At 42.7% G+C, this 20,070-nt stretch overlaps 1 protein-coding gene across 1 annotated transcript in view; it reads left to right on the plus strand.

Annotated features, from left to right (window-relative positions):
- LOC115075360 (probable E3 ubiquitin-protein ligase HERC1) overlaps positions 1 to 20,070 on the plus strand; it is an 85,576-nt gene that overhangs the window by 18,004 nt on the left and 47,502 nt on the right. Inside the window, exons 6-7 of the mRNA XM_029575673.1 lie at positions 12,377 to 12,499; positions 12,884 to 12,986. Coding sequence (XP_029431533.1) covers positions 12,377 to 12,499; positions 12,884 to 12,986 — 226 coding nt within the window. The remainder of the gene's footprint in view (positions 1 to 12,376; positions 12,500 to 12,883; positions 12,987 to 20,070) is intronic.

Raw genomic sequence — 20,070 nt, forward strand, 5'->3', positions numbered from 1 at the left:
GACTGTTTCAATTGAAGCCCTCCCTTAAGGCTTCCAGCTGTGTCTGGGTCCTCATCATGGTATTGGCTCAGCTATTGAAAGCTCATTTGAGTCCCCGAACACCTGTGATCTGAAGTACCTGACTCGGCAGGTCATGTTTTTGGTGGCGGCCACTTCAGCGCACAGGGTCAGCGAGCCCCAGGCCTTAGTGACTTATCCACTTTATACTAAGTTCACACCCTAAGTTCCTGCCTGAGATGGTGATGGAGTTACTGCTGCAATTTTTAAGTTGTCTGGAAGATGACCATTAATAAATGAGAAACTGACTATACTGGCTATGGGAAGTGCGATGTTTTCCTTAATCGCTTTGAATAAACTGAAAGGACAAGAGGACCAGGGATGCGTTGATGGTTTCATTTAGAGATAATATTTAGAATTCCAGTACTTGCAACTGTCTCAAAAGAATCCCAGGACTGGGTTTTAATAGGGGGGTGTAAGTGTCGGGTGTGACGCTGGAAATGTTGAGATAATAGTTCGGATTTTTTTTTTTTTTTATCAAAAAAGTTGCCAAATGAGTTGCAAAGTTCTGTTTGAGAGCTAGCATTAATTAGGGTTTCATGTTGAGTTCATTATTAGTATTGGTAATAGACTTTACTGTATTAAATAGTGTTTTGGGATTGTTATTTGAGGCTTCTATATGTGATATGTAATATTTTTTCTTGGCATCGTTAGCTGCCGTATGGTATAGGGCGAGTTCTGCGTTATACAAAGAAAGATTATGAGCATTTTTCTTTTTTCCACTTTGTTTCTAGGGAGCATAATTTACGCTTGTGAATTAAAAGTGAATGAGAGCACCATGTTGAGGATTTATTTCTTTTTGTCTTAATTATGCGTAAAGGAGCGATATAGTCTAGAGTGTTTTCTAGAGCAGTATTCCAGTTAGTTATCAAGACGTTGGGGTCATTGCTGATGTTACTATTGAGCGAAGGTAAAACATTTTTGACAAACAGATCAGGATCTATGTTGGTTTTTTTTAATCAGAGTAGATGATGTTTCAAACTGTGTGGTTGATTGATTGAGTTGAAAGGATATATGTATAATATGATGATCGGACCAAGGTACAGGCTCTGTGAGTTGGAGCTGATATAATTTTTTTTTTTTTGTATTTAATGCTTTTATTGATAATATGATAAATCAAAGCAGAACATTTATAAAAATAAACATTATCAACCGTTTTTAACCTATAAAAATCATCCCCCACCCTTCCCCCTCCCACCAGCACATATGCGTAATGTAAGCATTATATGATATGATTAAAGGCACTAGCATCAGCTACATCTTATTCCAGACACATGACAACTATCTATAAGACATAAGGAGAGTACATCAAAAGGTTTATCTTGAGTACGGATGTGGACAAGAAATGGGAATCTAAACAGTAACCTTAAGAGTAATCTGTGTCAAGACTACGACATACCATGACAAGAAGAGAGCCTATCGATATTGCTTTGTATGTCGTGTCAATCTTCATGAAACATACTGAAAGCATGTCACAAAAATGTAAAGGTGACTAATGGAAAATTAAGTGACCTGGCTCAAAGTATTGAAGGATCAGAAGCTTGGTACCATGTAGCAAACGGGGACCATACAGCCTGATAAGTAGAAAGGCGTTTATGTCTGAGGGCTGTGACGTATTCCAGCTGTCAAAGGTTATGTAGGCGATTCACAATAGTCTTAAGTGTTGGTGTATGAGGGCTTCTCCAATAACAGGCTAATGCCATGCGTGCTACAATAAATATTTGTTGGCAAAATCTGCGGGAATGACAGAGAAAGTTCTCTATGGGTTTTCCCAGAAGTACTATAGTAGGCTCGGTGGGAATGTCCTGTCCCAGAACTCGGGCTAACAACTCGGTCACCATGGTCCAGTATGCAGCCGCTATTGGACAGCTCCACCAGATATGTAGGTAAGTACCCGTCTGACCACACTGTCTCCAACATACCTTGGGAGAGGTTGGGTACAGCTTATGTAGGCGCTCTGGTACATAATGCCACTGATAGAGGATTTTCATGCAGTGTTCCTGTAAGTGCACAGATGGGGAGCATTTACGCGCCATAGCAAAGGTATCTTCCCACTCTTCCATTTGCCATGTGAAATTCAACTCCCGTTCCCATTTAAGCGCACATGGAAGCTTAGTTGAATGCGTGCCCTGGAGAAGTTTATATAACTTGGAGACAGCCCCCTTCACAACTCTGGGATGCGTGTAAAATGTCTCACAGGGTTTTGTTGGTAGTCAGAGGAGATGAGGATAGCTCTACCCGAAGAAAATGAGCTAGTTGTGCATATTCGAGAAAAGTCATGGGATAGGTGGCGATGTCCTTTCGTGGATTGCAAACTGGCTAAAAGACAGGAAACAGAGAGTAGGATTAAATGGGCAATTTTCTCAGTGGAAGGGAGTGGACAGTGGAGTGCCTCAGGGATCTGTATTGGGACCCTTACTGTTCAATATATTTATAAATGATCTGGAAAGAAATACGACGAGTGAGATAATCAAATTTGCAGATGACACAAAATTGTGCAGAGTAGTTAAATCACAAGCAGATTGTGATAAATTGCAGGAAGACCTTGTGAGACTGGAAAATTGGGCATCCAAATGGCAGATGAAATTTAATGTGGAAAAGTGCAAGGTGATGCATATAGGGAAAAATAACCCATGCTATAATTACACGATGTTGGGTTCCATATTAGGTGCTACAACCCAAGAAAGAGATCTAGGTGTCATAGTGGATAACACATTGAAATCGTCGGTTCAGTGTGCTGCGGCAGTCAAAAAAGCAAACAGAATGTTGGGAATTATTAGAAAAGGAATGATGAATAAAACGGAAAATGTCATAATGCCTCTGTATCGCTCCATGGTGAGACCGCACCTTGAATACTGTGTACAATTCTGGTCGCCGCATCTCAAAAAAGATATAATTGCGATGGAGAAGGTACAGAGAAGGGCTACCAAAATGATAAGGGGAATGGAACAACTCCCCTATGAGGAAAGACTAAAGAGATTAGGACTTTTCAGCTTGGAGAAGAGACGACTGAGGGGGGATATGATAGAGGTGTTTAAAATCATGAGAGGTCTAGAACGGGTAGATGTGAATCGGTTATTTACTCTTTCAGATAGTAGAAGGACTAGGGGACACTCCATGAAGTTAGCATGGGGCACATTTAAAACTAATCGGAGAAAGTTCTTTTTTACTCAACGCACAATTAAACTCTGGAATTTGTTGCCAGAGAATGTGGTTCGTGCAGGTAGTATAGCTGTGTTTAAAAAAGGATTGGATAAGTTCTTGGAGGAGAAGTCCATTACCTGCTATTAGGTTCACTTAGAGAATAGCCACTGCCATTAGCAATGGTTACATGGAATAGACTTAGTTTTTGGGTACTTGCCAGGTTCTTATGGCCTGGATTGGCCACTGTTGGAAACAGGATGCTGGGCTTGATGGACCCTTGGTCTGACCCAGTATGGCATTTTCTTATGTTCTTATGTTCTTATGTTCTTATCGCTCCAAGAGAGTGGGTAGAGGTATAACAGAGGCCTGGTGAATTAACATACCCATGGTGGTAATGCCTAAATTCTTCCAAAGTGAGAAGGCTGTCTTAGGAAGTCCCACTGGAAAGAGAATATTGTGAAATAGTGCCGAAGAGAAATAGTAAGATGAGATGCCTACCAACTTCTCCCTCCAACGCGACCATACGCGGAGAGTAGTTTGAAGCGAGGGTGGTACGGTAAGTATGCGTCTCCAAGAGGCTCTTGGTTGCCAGAATATCGCAGTGAGTGGCATGTCTCCTAAAATTCGTTGTTCAATACACTGCCAAGGAGTGGGATGGGATGCGGCGTACAATTGTGTATATGAAGAATGGCCCTCAACTGAGCAGCGGCTTAGTACCACTCTAAATTAGGTACACTCATACCTCCATTCGCCTTTGGTCGATAAAGAACAGAGCGTGAAATTCAGGGTGATCGTTTCCTCCAGATGAATCCAAAGATCTTCTTCTGTGTGGATTTCAGGATGGTGGCGGATAGGTGTATTGGTAGAGTAAGAAATAAGTATAAGAGATGTGGAAGAATATTCATTTTTATGATGGCGATTCTCCCTAACCAAGAATGAGAGTCTTGATACCAGCGAAGTAAGTCACAGTCTATGGTCTTTAGGAAAGGCATATAATTTAAATGGAAAAGTTGATCCACATCCGCAGAAAGAAAGACACCTAGGTATTTCATAGGTTTAGTGGTCCAACGGAAGGGGAGTTGCGACTGTAAAAGATGAACGTCCTCTGGTGGAATGTTAATTTGTAGAATTTCAGATTTGTCGAGGTTTACTTTGTAACCAGATACAGAACTAAACCGCTGGATAGCCTCCAGCACCGCAGGTAGAGAAGTTCGTGGTTGTGTGAGAGTAAACAGGACATCATCTGCAAATAACGTCATTTTGTATTGTTGCGCTCCCAGATGTACTCCCTGAACACCTATATCTGAACGTATGGCGGTGGTGAAAGGCTCGAGGAAAAGGGTGAAGAGCAGAGGAGAGAGTGGACATCCCTGACGGGTGCCCCTGGCAATTGGAAATCTGGCTCCATAACCGCCGTTGACCTTCACTCGAGCAGCTGGCTGATGGTACAGTTGTCGCAACCACTGCAGGAAATAATTGCCAAATCTCATTTTGGAAAGAGTGCTAAATAAAAATGGCCCGTGCACCATGTCCAACACCTTCTCCGCATCTACTGCGAGAAGGGTACTGGGAATGCGTTCCTTGCGAGTCCACCAAATAAGATCGATGGTACGTCGAACATTGTCCGATGCGGAGCGATCTGGTATAAGTCCAGCCTGATCGGGATGCACCAGGCCCAGGAGAATCGCGTTGAGGCGCTCAGCCAGGATGTGCGCTAATAACTTAAGATCAAGATTAATTAAAGAAATGGGACGATACGACCCACACAGGGAAGGGTCTTTCCCAAGTTTAGAAATGACAGAAATACTTGCGGTATTAGAGTGAGGGCCTAAAGGTACTCCATCTCTCAAGGCATTAAATATGTCTACCAAATGCGGAGCTAGAGTGGTAGAATATGTCTTATAATATTTACTAGTGAGACCATCCAGTCCTGGAGCTTTACCAGATTTGAGAGCTTTACTCGCTTGTTGCACTTCTATCAGAGAAATGGGATTATCCAACATCTGCTGTTGTTGGGTGGACAATTCCGGAAGATCGAGGGATTGTAGATATCGGTCAATTGCTGGTTAAGAACATAAGAACATAAGAAATTGCCATGCTGGGTCAGACCAAGGGTCCATCAAGCCCAGCATCCTGTTTCCAACAGAGGCCAAACCAGGCCACAAGAACCTGGCAATTACCCAAACACCAAGAAGATCCCATGCTACTGATGCAATTAATAGCAGTGGCTATTCCCTAAGTAAACTTGATTAATAGCAGTTAATGGACTTCTCTTCCAAGAACTTATCCAAACCTTTTTTGAACCCAGCTACACTAACTGCACTAACCACATCCTCTAGCAACAAATTCCAGAGCTTTATTGTGCATTGAGTGAAAAAGAATTTTCTCCGATTAGTCTTAAATGTGCTACTTGCTAACTTCATGGAATGCCCCCTAGTCCTTCTATTATTCGAAAGTGTAAATAACCGAGTCACATCTACTCGTTCAAGACCTCTCATGATCTTAAAGACTTCTATTATATCCCCCCTCAACCGTCTCTTCTCCAAGCTGAAAAGCCCTAACCTCTTCAGCCTTTCCTCATAGGGGAGCTGTTCCATCCCCTTTATCATTTGGTTGTCCTTCTCTGTACCTTCTGTTGAGAAATATCCGTGCAGGCACTGTAGAGGGTGGCCTAAAATTGAGCAAAACATTCACTAATGTCTGCAGTGTTGGTCTGTATAACACCTTGAGGGTTTTTGATTTTAGCTATACTATTGCGAAAAAGTGTTTTTAAGACGGCGCGCCAAAAGCCGTCCCGCTTTGTTCCCGCCTTCAAAATAGAGTTGTTTGGTGATGTTTAAAGTGTGTGCAATACGATCAGCATCTAGAGTTTGAAGTGCCTGAAGGGCTGTGGGATAACTGTTTGAATATTGAAGGCGTGGGGTTGAGCATATGATGACGAGAAAGGGACTTGATATTTTGGAGGATATGAAATCTTTTTTCTCCCTTGCATTTCTTGCAATATGAGGCTCTGGAAATGAATTCCTCTCTGACAAATGCCTTAGAACATTCCCAAATCATAGTAGGAGAAGTCTCCGATGAATCTTGATTCTGGAAGTATTCCGATAATAGTTGGTCAATCACCTTCACATAATTATCATCTTCCAAGAGGCTCTCATTGAGTCTCCAGTAGTAGGTGCCTCTGGTCACATCCGGGACAGTGAAATCAAGCCACACAGGGAGCATGGTCTGACCAGGTACTAGGTTCTATCTCCACCCTATTGACATAATTCTGTAGACTTTTATCGACCAATAAGTAATCAATACAGGTATAGGTGGAGTGAGGGTGTGAGTAGAAAGTATATTGCCGGGAATGTGGATATCGTTGGCGCCAGAGATCAATAATATTCCATTTATCCATAAGGTGAAGAAGAGATCTGCGAGCCGCGCTCGTAGTGGTTGCTCCAGCGCTGGAAGAATCTAAGCTAGGTCGAAGTGAGAGGTTGAAGTCACCTCTGATCAATAAATGGTGATCCACATCTCAGGTTAAGCGCTCTTCAAGATATCGCAGGAAGGAAACTTGTGTAGTGTTGGGAGTGTATACATTAACAAATGTGAAAATCTCAGACCCTCTCCGCATAGTAAGGGCTAGAATACGGCCTTCTGGGTCAGCGAACGTATGAATCACTTCATGGACCACATTTGCCGAGACCAGGATAGCAACTCCCGTGTACTTAGCTCTTACAGAACTAGAGGCAAAATATTGAGATGGGTAGTTAGGGTAATTAAGTAGTTTCTCATGCCTCTTTTTCAGATGGGTCTCCTGAAGCATTGCTATATCAATATGAAGATCACGTAGTTCTTGGTAAAGGCGTTAACGTTTTCTGTAAGTTTGTAGTCCCTTTACATTTAAAGATAATAGTTTAACCATAAGGTAATAATAACAGTGCAATAAGAAAACATGAAAATACAAGTCCACTATCCTGAATAAAGAGCAAGAAATAGGATGACACATAGAAAATACATTTAAGTGCTTGTGCTAGGTGGTTTTTCCCCAAAATTAACCAATAATCTGCCCAACCTATCTGGCAGAACACCCTCCCATGAGGGGCATAGGCGTGCGTGTGAAATGACATGCAATCAACACGGCCCCTTATGAGCCCCCTCTCCCTTTCACTCACATGTAACAGCAGGAATAAACAGTTAACCTGGAAATAAAAATTAGTCAGCAGTATAGTGGCAAATAGAAAGATACTTCTTGTCAATCAACAGTTCAAACAGAGAATGATAGGGAATCCAAGCTGCACCATGGACATTATCTCTGACACGGTAAGAAAAATACTGATAAAGTCAACGAGAACAAAGAAAAAGTAAAGGATGAGTTAGTCAGCCTTGATCATTTAGGGATGATCACGGTTCGTCAGACTGGCGACGAAGACGACGATGACGACCATTTGTCACTCTTTGCCAGCGTGTGGTGACAGCCCTCTGCGGTAAAATTATGTCTTTCAAAGGTAGATTAAATGTAATCGGGAGACCCGCAGCTTTAAAGGCCTCAACTGCCTCTTCCAGAGTTTTCACCCTGTAGGTAACACCTTGCGCCGAGAAGGAGAGGCCAAAAGGAAAGGTCCAGCGGTAGCGGACTTGTGCTTCCCTCAGGGATTGCGTGGCTTCACGGAGCTCATAATGTTTTTTCAGCGTGGTTGGAGCCAGGTCTTGATATATTGCGATGGTAAGGTCTTCCTAGTACCATGTGGGCTGCTTCCGTGTCACTGCATAAATTTGTGACTTCTGTGGGAAATCTTGAAGGCAGAAAATTATATCCCTAGTTTTATTATCCACCTTGGGTCCCAGCGCTCGTTCGATCGCGACTTGCGGTGGGTTTACTGCTGTGTCAGGAGATGGGGCAGATGAAGCCTCAGTGAGAAAAAAGATGCATATTTTCTGGGCTACCTCCAATGTGTCTTTATAAAGATCAGTCTCAGGGATGCCTCGGATTCTTAAGTTATTCCGTCGAGAGCAGTTTTCAATATCCTCCAGTTTTTCAAGAATCACCTGGTTTTCGTTTTTTAAAGATTGGCACTGCGTGGTGCAGGACGCCATGTTAACTGCCTGCCCCTCTACGGTCTGTTCCAGGTCATCCACTCTATTCCCTAATGCCGCCATGTCTTCTCTAAGATCTGCCATGGAGGCAAGTAACTCACTGCGATGCTGGCGAAGATCGGCCCGGATCTCCATGAACCATCCACGGAGCTCATCTCTGCTGATGGTATCGGTGGTAGGGAAAAGCGGGCCTTGCTCCGTGGTCACATCCCCGCCATCTGCGTCATCGGGTGCTGCCTCGTCTCGCGGCTCATTCAACAGCGGTAACTCCGGCGGCTGTTTATGAAAGCCGTAGTGCTTGAGATCTGCTGTTTTTTTCCTGGCTGTCATGGTAAGTATTTCAGCAAACGATAGGTAGAAAAAATTATATCCTGCTGCAACTCAATTCATAAAGAAATCGAGGCGGAGAGGGCTTGATATCAGGAGCTCGGAGTTTACCCGTCCATTTGCAACGCGCGCTCGACAGCGCCCCGGAGCTGATATAATTTGAAGCAAGTCTAAAGCGGTCATGGTATCTAAAAAATGTTCAGTTGTAGAGGATAGGGGAATGTCATCAACATACATATTAAAGTCACCTGCGATGATTGTTTTTTCAGGATGTGGTAATGAAGTGATAAGATATTCAAGCAAAGGAGCAGAATTATTTGCGAGTAGATCAGGGGGACAATATGTTAAGCGAAGTATTAAATTTAAATGTTCTAGAAGTAATATTTCGAATGGACTTGGGGAGGTCAGGATAGGATATGGAAAAGGTGATGGAGGTCTTGGGGAATAGCACGTCTATCATTGCATGGAAGGTGTTGGAAAGTGTAGTTACCGGGGCAGCATAGATTCAAGAGAGCTTTGTCTCCAGGATTCAGTTATGCACATACAATCAATGGACGAGTCTAGGAGAATATCGTAAATAATGGTAGCTTTTTTCTTCAATGACCTTCATGGGAAAGTGAATAGCTTCTTTTCTTGAGGTTTTGAAGTAAAGGAATGTAGGTGAGCACCGGTTTGGGTCTTGGTGCATTATGTCTAAGCCCAATGAGCCATACCTGCCTTGGTCTGTGATAGTTGGAATAAGGTATTAGCCTTTTATTGTTTTTTATTGATTTTATTTATTGATTTTATGTGTATTATCTTGGATCTATGTAAACTGTTGTGATGGAACCTTCTAATTGATGGTATATAAAATTTTATAAATAAATAAATAGAAATATAGTAGGTGGCATGATTAAAAAGACAGAAATAATTAGTACGCTCAATGCACTCATTTGTGCACAAAGGAGCATGCTCCTTTGTTCGTGCTTCTTTGTGCGCACTCCAAAGACAATCCACCCAATTTTTTATTTCTTTTGATAGGGATAGGTTGGGCATTGCCATGGCCAAACAGACAATATGTAATTGGTTAGTAGATTGCATCTCCTTCTGTTATGCCCAGGTGGGGCTGCATCTTGGGGATCTTGTCAAGGCTCATTCTGTCAAGCCACAGCAGCATTGGTGGCCCACTTGCCAGCAGTTCCCTTGGAGGAGATCTGCAAGGCTGCGATGTGGAGTTCTCTCCACACGTTCATATCTCATTACTGTCTGGATAGGGATGGCTGATGCAACACTAGATTCAGCCAGTCTGTCCTCTGGAACCTGTTTGAGGTGTAGAACCCAACTCTCCCAACCTAGGGCCCGTTGTTTGAGTTCAGGCTGTCTCCTCCTCTGTTCCCAAAAGCACTGGTGGTGTTGTGCCCATTGACACCTAGATAGGTGTCTGTTGATCCCCTTTTCTGTTGAGGAGCAGCCTGTAGCTAGGGATTCACATATTTGTGAGGACTATCATCCTGCTGTGCTCTGAGAACAATTGTTACAGGTAAGAAAGTCTGCTTTATTACTGGGAGTGAATAACAGGAAATGGGTCCATCTTATGGTATCTGCTGGATACTTGCCTCCCGGACTGGCCACTGTTTGGAGACAGAATGCATGACCCAGCATGGCATTTCTTATGCTGCCATGTTAAAAATGGTCACCTTAAACAGAATGCGGCCATTGTGACTGGGCCAGAGATGAGACTCAGTTAGCACAGGTGGCTCACCACCTCCTGAATTTCCTTGATCCTTGGAGGATTGCAGCAGGGGGAGCATTAGAGATTGGTCACTTTGGGAGAGGATGAGTGGGGTGATTGGACATTTCAGAGGGATGAAAGGAAGGGGGAAGGAGGGAGGGGAGGTCCAGGATACTGCTAACTAGGTTGCCATGCTAGCAGTTAACTGTACTTCAGAAGATGTAGGTAAATTTACTTCTGAGGTTCAGTTAACAGCTTTCTGAAAACTGTCCCCCTCATTCTGGCTAAAAGTCACATCCTTTTAGCTGCTTTGAGAGGAAATGTTCTAGTGGTGGGAGGAAATCACATGTATAGATTGCATTTTAAATTCATGGACTTTTCCAGCAAAAACAAGTAGAAAGGACTTACACACTCTTTGTACCTACAATATTTTTATTTATATTCCGCTTTTCAGACACTATCAAAGCGGATTACGTTCAGGTACTGTAGGCATTTCCCTGTCCCCAGAGGGCTCACAATCTGGTTGTAAAATGACTTGCTCTAGATCATAAGGAGCAGCAGTGGGATTTTAAAAACTCTGATTCCTCTGGTTCACAGCCTGCCGCTCTAACCATAAGGCTTCTCCTCCATGCCACAGTAAGTTTGAGAATTGGTGTACAGCCTGTGGGTAAAATGTATGCACAATCTTTGTCCCAATGTGAACAATTTGAAAACTGTCCCCCTAAAACAGTTCAGGATAATCCAAGAACACACAGAGTATTCATTGCAACAAGATCGTCATGGTCCTTGAGGTCCCATAACCCAATTTGAGAGTGTGAGAAAAAACTAGATGGCAAGTGGTTCTAATATTGGCATTCACGATAGAACTCTGTTCCCAATAAAAAAAAAACCAAAAAACCTCATTGAGGATCCCACAAGAAATCCATATGATTTCAACCTCCCAATAAATATTTGGTGCTTCATGAATCACTTTAGAATCTCAGCTAACCGTTGTGCATGTCTTCTCCACAAGTGGACATTCAAAGACAATCCAAAGTGTGATTGTGGTGATCAAAACCAGACAGTGAATCTCATTGCAAACTGCAATATGTGCCCACTTGAAGGAAGACTAGACCAAAAATCATGCTATTACTGAAGCTATCCAACGGCTTATAGATTTGACCTTGAGCAACTGATTTGCATATACTTGGCAAATGCCATAAGGAGAATAGGAGGCAATTGGAACATACCTGCAATCAAACTGAGAATATTTTTGTTTTTCAAGATGTCTTACAATGTTTTAATATACAATCCTGCTAACATGAAGAACAGTTTTCTGTCTCTTCAGCAAAAATGCCCTTTAATTGTATTCTATTTAATGTGTTACTAATGTGTGTTGACAGCATGTTTACAATTCATTAGAAATCAATGAAAACAAAAAAAGTGCTTTATTTCAAGGGGCTTATACTGAAATGGGATATGCGTCACCAGTGATCTTACTGCTAAATAAAATAACTCCATGTTAACTCGATTTTATGTTAATGTTAGATAAAATCCAGTAAACGGAGATTTTTTTTTTAATAATATTACATAGTTCTTTGATAACCTACCAAGTTATCTTCTTGAGGTAGTGGCAGTTCTTTGTTAAAACAAATTAACATATATATACACTATAATTTTAGAATTCTTTAATGCTTTTTTGAATTGTTCTTCATAGATGGATGAATTATGGTCATATGACTGATTATTCTTTCCACCAGATCAGTAACTATAGTCTTCTTCAGGCCTTATTCTAATCAATCACTGAAAAACAAATAAAATAGAAAATACAGGACCTCAACACAGTAAATTGCCAAGCAATTCTGGGAGCTTAACTTTTTTTATTTTTTTTTTTAGAAGAAATTTAATGTGGCCTATAAATCTACACTGCACCATGCATATTTGTATAAACGAGCAAAACCTGACATTTTTCATCTTGTTTAAGGCCTCAAATACCAGGCTAGATATTGCTTTGTTCAAATGCAGCAGTGAGCATGAACATTCAAAACAGTAATGAATTATAATTCTTGTAAACAGGTTGCCTGTGGATTAAATCATACATTAGCTGTCTCAGTGGATGGTTCAATGGTGTGGGCATTTGGAGACGGAGATTATGGAAAACTTGGTTTAGGAAATTCCACTGCTAAATCCTCACCACAGGTTTGTGTCTATATTAAGTTTGGTTGCATGCATAAAAGTTTGTAGGGAAATTGTAATAGCATTTAACATCTATTGCATGAGAGAACAGCATTCGGTATATCTTAGTGAATAGTCTCTGTTGTAAGTCTGAGGAAAAACAAGGTTAGAGGGTCCTAAGTACCCTGATTTGAAAGGAGGGTTCCTGCTGTTTTAGGCTTGGGCATATTAAATAAACTACCACTTAAGACTTTTTGATATGTTTCTGAAATATGTGTTCAGTATGCATGAATAGAAAAGTACTTGTTTTCGGTTTAGCTAACTTCAGTCTGCAAATGCAGAGGTGAAATTGCAAGATTTTAGGGAGGGGTTTATGCATACTGTAAATACATAAACTTTTATTTTTAGAAAGTAGATGTTCTTTGTGGAATTGGAATAAAAAAGGTTGCCTGTGGGACACAGTTTTCTGTTGCATTAACAAAAGATGGTCATGTATACACCTTTGGGCAAGGTAAGAATTTTTTCTTAAACTTTTTTATTGAAACATACTAAAAACAGTACAGAATAATAAACATAGCAGTTGTTGGGAATATTATGGAAAATACAACATAAATAATTATATTATTACATTAGGCACTGTATCTTTTACTTATACCTATATTAGGCAATGTATCTTTACTGGTTAACCCCATATTTACTTATCCAAGTTATATCGACCTGTTCTTTGTAAGACATTTACTTGTCAATGTTATTGTTCTGTTAAAATGTAAACCGAATTGATCAGTAATTCTGTTATTGGAAAGTCGGTATATAAAAATGCTAAATAAATAAATAAATAAATACAGTATCTGTAATCCAAAGCTAAAAGGTAATTCCCTGTTCGTACCTGGATCAGTCTAGACTCCTGGGTTATGCTCCCCCTCTAGCAGACAGAGACAGAGAAATTCTAAAGAACTCTGATGTATATAGCAGGGCTTCACCTACAGTCCGTCAGTATTTCTCTTTCTCTAGCAGACGGAGCAGGAGCAAAACCTACAGTCTGTGATAGTCAATTAGTTTAAAAAAAAAAAAGGGGGAAAATAATAAACAGTAAAGGTAATTAGTTTTCCTTTATTACATTTTTTTTTCTTCAAGAAGGACGGAAGTCAGACAAGCCTCCCAGGGGTTGTCAGTCCTGAGGGGACCATCCCCCTTTGTTTCAGAGGCTGCTGCAGCTGTGGGTTGAGGGCCCTACTAACAGCCTAGTGCAGCTCTGGGGGTGATACCGGGGAGCCCGGCTCACTCCCCCAAGTTGGACCAGAACATGGAAACTATTGGGCAAGTACAATAAAATAATTTTTTTTTTTTTAATTATTTTTTGGTAAACTTATTTTTTGCCTTTACCTGGACTCTCCCTTCCCTCGCAGTCATGTCCGGTTTCTTTTTTTCTGTTTTCGCCATCATTTTCACTCTTTTTTTTTTTTTTTTTTTTAGTGGTAAAAAGTTTTTCAATTTTCTGAAGTAAAAGAATGCCGCGGACTTGCCGGGATTGTGGAGCCGCGTGCGCGCGTTTGTCGAGGGACGGTCTCTGATTTAATTGTGTGTCGGGGGAAGAGGGAGCCTCCACAACCCCTAAAGGGGTTGTTTTACGGGTCCAGTCAGTCTCCAGTGTTTTTCAAGGTTTACAGTCTCCTTCTGTCGTCCCGTTCCCACTGAGCGCGGGAACGGGCGCCATTTTGAATTCCCTCGAGTCAGCGAATTTAGCGGCCCTGTCTGAGGCGGGGGAGGGGATTCTCCCGCCGCCTTTATCCCCTCAACCAAAGGTCCCTGAGGGGGACAACTTAAGAGGACTGGGCACAAAAGCTAACTTGAATATCCCCGAGGGGGATACAGAAGTTTCCTCTTCTGACTCTTTTTCATCAGATTTTGTCCTGCTTCTCCACAAGGCTTTCAAGGCACGGAGAGCAGGGAAAAAGAGAGCGCTAGAAAAATCTTCAATTTTGGATTCTCCGCCCAGGCCAAAAACAGGCCAGGTCTTTTGAGGGGCTAGTCCCCTCTACCTGTAAGCGGCCTGTGAGGTTAGTGACACTTCAACCTGATTCCACTACCTCCTCGAATACTGACAGCCTAGATGGCGTAGATTAGCCTTCCCAGCTTTCACGGGGGGGGGGGGGGAGATGATGGGGACCCGGACCAGTCACAGGGGGCTTCTCTTGGTTCCCATGTTGTGGAAGGGGACAACCCTAAAGTACTCCGTCTTTTTCGGAAGGAAGAGTTAGCACCTCTCATTCCAGCTATTTTAGGGGAGTTAGGTATTGAGGCACCTCCTGAAGAATCTCGTCTTGGTTCTTCAGACCCAGTATTGTTGGGACTCCGTGGGCTGCCCTCCTCCTTTCCTTTTCATTTTTCGGCCACGGACTTGATTTTTCGGGAAAGGGATACCCCTGATTTGGGTCTGAAAGTAGCAAAGGCTATGGACAAGCTATACCCTTTACCAGAAAAAGCTTTAGAGCTCCTTCATATTCCCAAGGTGGATGCAGCGGTTTCAGCCGTTACTAAAAAGACCACCATCCCGGTTACAGGTGAAAGTGCTTTAAAAGATTTGCAGGATAGAAAGCTGGAACTTCTGTTAAAAAAAAAAAAAGATTTTTGAAGTCTCTGCTCTTGGAGTTTGAGTTACTATGTGTATAATTTTTCTTTGAGGGCGGGTCTTCGCTGTCTGCAACAGCTTTAGGCCAATGATTCACTCTCAGAGATGGAAGCCCTTCGAGCTGGCCCTCTTGAAGCGGTCATTGCTTACAGTGCGGATGCCTTTTATGATTTACTCTTCACGTCTTCTAGGACCATGGTATCTGCTGTTTCCGCCCATCGTCTATTGTGGCTTCGAAACTGGTCAGCAGATGTATCTTCCAAGTCCCATCTAGGATCTCTTCCCTTCAAGGGCAAACTATTGTTTGACAAGGAGCTAGAGGATCTGATTCAGTCTCTGGGGGAGAATAAGGTTCATCCCTTACCAGAAGATCGGCTGAAACAGAGGGTCTCTTTTTCCTCGAAATCTCGGTTTCGCGGGGGTCGAAAGCCTAGGGCTTCTCGGGCGTCCACTCCCTCTTTTAAACAACATTCTACCAAGCAGCAGTCGTGGTCTCAGTCCTTTCGTGGGTGACATTTTGGTAGACCAGGTACCTCCCAGTCCACACAGGGTGGAAAGCCTTCACAATGATGTGATGCTGGTTCACTCTTCGATTCCAGTTATTGGAGGCAGGTTGTCCCTGTTTTACGAGGAGTGGACCAAAATAACATTGGATCAGTGGGTTCTCTCTGTGATAAGACACGGCTACACTTTAGATTTTGCTTGCTGTCCCAATCCCAAGTTCCTGGTTTCCCCATGTGGGTACTCAACCAAGTGTCAGGCGGTAGAGGAGACGTTACGGCATCTATTGGACATCGGTGCAATCGTTCCTGTTCCTCTGTCTCAACAGTGAAAGGGCCGTTACTCAATTTATTTCGTGGTTCCCAAAAAAGAAGGAACTTTTTTGCCCATACTCGATTTAAAGAGAGTGAACAAGTGCCTTCGGATCCCCCGCTTCCTTCCATCAAGGGGAGTTTTTGGATTTAACGAAGGTGTATCTCCACATCGGGATCCGATCATCAGAAGTTCTTGTGGTTTTCAATCCTAGGTCGTCATTACCAGTTTCAAGCCCTACCTTTCGGCCTAGCGACTGCACCCAGGACATTCACCAAAATAATGGTTGTGGTGGCAGCGCAGCTTCGTCGAGAAGGATTGTTGGTTCATCCTTATTTGGACGATTGGCTGATTCGAGCGAAGTCGAAGGTCCTTTGTCAGGAAGCGATTCACCGGCTGCTTCAGTTACTTCAAACCTCGGATGGGTTGTCAATCTGACCAAGAGTCGGCTAGTTCCTTCCCAGTCATTGGAGTTTTTGGGAGCTCTGTTCGATACTCGTCAAGGCAGAGTTTTCCTGACATCAGAACACATTCTAAAATTACAAGGTCAGGTACAGCTATTTTTGTCCAAGCATCCTCCAAAAGTTTGGGATTACTTACCAGTCCTGGGTTCCATGACCTCAACATTGGAACTCGTTCCCTGGGCTTTTGCTCACATGTGTCCTTTGCGATCAGCATTGCTTTCCCGTTGGAACCCAGTGTCAGAACGGTTTCACATTCCCCTTCCACTGACAGAGTCTGCTCGATCCAGCTTGGATTGGTGGCTGATTTCAGATAATTTGACCCGAAGAGTTCCCTTGGTGGTTCCTCAGTGGACCGTAGTGACAACAGATGCCAGTCTTTCCGGTTGGGGGGCAGTGTCTCTGAGAAAGTCAGTGTAAGGTCAATGGTCCCCAGAGGAGTCTCAGTGGTCCATCAATCGCTTGGAAATCAGAGCGGTTCGACTGGCTTTACAGAAGTTTCTTCCGCTCCTCAAGGGGAAATTGGTCCGCGTACTATCCGACAACGCGACCACGGTTGCTTACATCAATTGCCAAGAAGGAACCAAGAGCCAGTCTGTTGCGTTGGAAGCTCATCAGTTGATCTGTTGGGTGGAACAGCACCTAGTCAGTATAGCGGTGTCCCACATTGCCGGGGTCGACAACATTCACGCGGATTTTCTCAGTCGACATAGTCTCGATACAGGAGAGTGGGAACTGGCAGACAAAGCCTTTTAGTTAATCTGCGACCGGTGGGGCATTCCTTGCATGGATCTCATGGCAACATTAAAGAATTCCAAAGCTCCACGCTTCTTTGCTCGTCGCAGAGACACGGCAGCGGAGGGAGTAGATGCTCTGGTGCTGCCTTGGCCGAAGAATGTTCTACTTTGTGTTTCCTCCTTGGCCACTAATCGGCAAGGTCCTCAGATGAATAGAACTACATCTGACAGACATCATTCTAGTAGCTCCTGCGTGGCCCTGCCGTCCATGGTTTGCGGATCTGTTCAATCTGGCGGTGGAGGCTCCTCTGAGGTTCCTGGATCTTCCGAACCTACTTCATCAAAGGGGCACTTAGAGAAGATAAGGCCATTGAGGAAATATTAAATGATTTTTTTGCTTTGGTGTTTACTGAAGAGGATGTTGGGGAGGTACCCGTAATGGAGAAGGTTTTCATGGGTAATGATTCAGATGGACTGAATCAAATCACGGTGAACCTAGAAGATGTGGTAGGCCTGATTGACAAACTGAAGAGTAGTAAATCACCTGGACCGGATGGTATACACCCCAGAGTTCTGAGGGAACTAAAAAATGAAATTTCAGACCTATTAGTAAAAATTTGTAACCTATCATTAAAATCATCCATTGTACCTGAAGACTGGAGGATAGCATATGTAACCCCAATATTTAAAAAGGGCTCCAGGGGCGATCCGGGAAACTACAGACCGGTTAGCCTGACTTCAGTGCCGGGAAAAATAGTGGAAAGTGTTCTAAACATCAAAATCATAGAACATATAGAAAGACATGGTTTAATGGAACAAAGTCAACTTGGCTTTACCCAGGGCAAGTCTTGCCTCACAAATCTGATTCACTTTTTTGAAGGAGTTAATAAACATGTGGATAAAGGTGAACCGGTAGATATAGTATACTTGGATTTTCAGAAGGCGTTTGACAAAGTTCCTCATGAGAGGCTTCTAGGAAAAGTAAAAAGTCATGGGATAGGTGGCGATGTCTTTTCGTGGATTGCAAACTGACTAAAAGACAGGAAACAGAGAGTAGGATTAAATGGGCAATTTTCTCAGTGGAAGGGAGTGGGCAGTGGAGTGCCTCAAGGATCTGTATAGGGACCCTTACTTTTCAATATATTTATAAATGATCTGGAAAGAAATACGACGAGTGAGATAATCAAATTTGCAGATAACACAAAATTGTTCAGAGTAGTTAAATCACAAGCAGATTGTGATAAATTGCAGGAAGACCTTGTGAGACTGAAAAATTGGGCATCCAAATGGCAGATGAAATTTAATGTGGATAAGTGCAAGGTGATGCATATAGGGAAAAATAACCCATGCTATAATTACACAGTGTTGGGTTCCATATTAGGGGCTACAACCCAAGAAAGAGATCTAGGTGTCATAGTGGATAACACATTGAAATCGTCGGTCCGTGTGATGTGGCAGTCAAAAAAGCAAACAGAATGTTGGGAATTATTAGAAAGGGAATGGTGAATAAAACGGAAAATGTCATAATGCCTCTGTATTGCTCCATGGTGAGACCGCACCTTGAATACTGTGTACAATTCTGGTCGCCGCATCTCAGAAAAGATATAATTGCGATGGAGAAGGTACAGAGAAGGGCTACCAAAATAAGGGGAATGGAACAGCTCCCCTATGAGGAAAGACTAAAGAGGTTAGGACTTTTCAGCTTGGAGACGCGACGGCTGAGGGGGGGATATGATAGAGATGTTTAAAATCATGAGAGGTCTAGAATGGGTAGATGTGAATCTGTTATTTACTCTTTCGGATAGTAGAAAGACTAGGGGGCACTCAATGAAGTTAGCATGGGGCACATTTAAAACTAATCGGAGAAAGTTCTTTTTTACTCAATGCACAATTAAACTCTGGAATTTGTTACCAGAGGATGTGGTTAGTGCAGTTAGTATAGCTGTGTTTAAAAAAGGATTGGATAAGTTCTTGGAGGAGAAGTACATTACCTGCTATTAAGTTCACTTAGAGAATAGCCACTGCCATTAGCAATGGTAACATGGAATGGACTTAGTGTTTGGGTACTTGCCAGGTTCTTATGGCCTGGATTGGCCACTATTGGAAACAGGATGCTGGGCTTGATGGACCCTTGGTCTAACCCAGTATGGCATTTTCTTATGTTCTTATCAAGGGCCCGTTTGTTTCGATCAGGTCGATCGCTTCTGTCTAGCGGCATGGCTTTTGAGAGGCAGCGTCTGAAGGATAAAGGTTATTCGGATGCTGTGGTAACTACACTTTTACAATTTACAATTTACAATTTATTCCACTTCCTTGTCTTATGTTCGAGTATGAAAGGTTTTTGAGTCTTGGTGCTTAGACCACGATGTTGTTCCTACTCGGGCGTCCGTTCTGGATATTTTGTGTTTTCTTCAAGCTGGTTTAGCTAAGGGCTTATCGTGTAGCTCTTTGAGGGTGCAGGTTGCTGCTCTTGGTTGTTTGCGGGGTACCATTCGGGGTCGACCGTTGGCGTCGCATCCGGATATATCTAGTTTTCTTCGAGGAGCAAAGCATTTGCGCCCTCCATTCAGACATCCTTGTCCTTCCTGGAATTTAAATTTAGTCCTCAAAGCTTTGTGTGCTGCACCTTTTGAACCTTTGGAACACGCAACCTTAAAGGATCTTACTTTGAAAGTTGTTTTTCTTGTTGCAATTTCCTCGGCTCGTAGATTATCTGAGCTTCAGGCTTTATCTTGTAGGGAACCCTTCTTAAGGATTTCTGATTCCGGAATTTCCTTGCGAACGGTTCCTTCCTTTTTGCCAAAGGTTGTTTCCTCTTTTCATCTCAATCAATCAGTACAGCTCCCATCTTTTTCTGATATCGACCAGACCTAAAGAAGTTGGATGTTCGCAGGGTCTTGATGCATTATTTAGAGGTCACTAATAGTTTTCGTGTCTCGGATCATCTATTCGTTC

Source organism: Rhinatrema bivittatum, chromosome 13, assembly GCF_901001135.1.
Source record: "Rhinatrema bivittatum chromosome 13, aRhiBiv1.1, whole genome shotgun sequence".
Classification (NCBI taxonomy): domain Eukaryota; kingdom Metazoa; phylum Chordata; class Amphibia; order Gymnophiona; family Rhinatrematidae; genus Rhinatrema; species Rhinatrema bivittatum.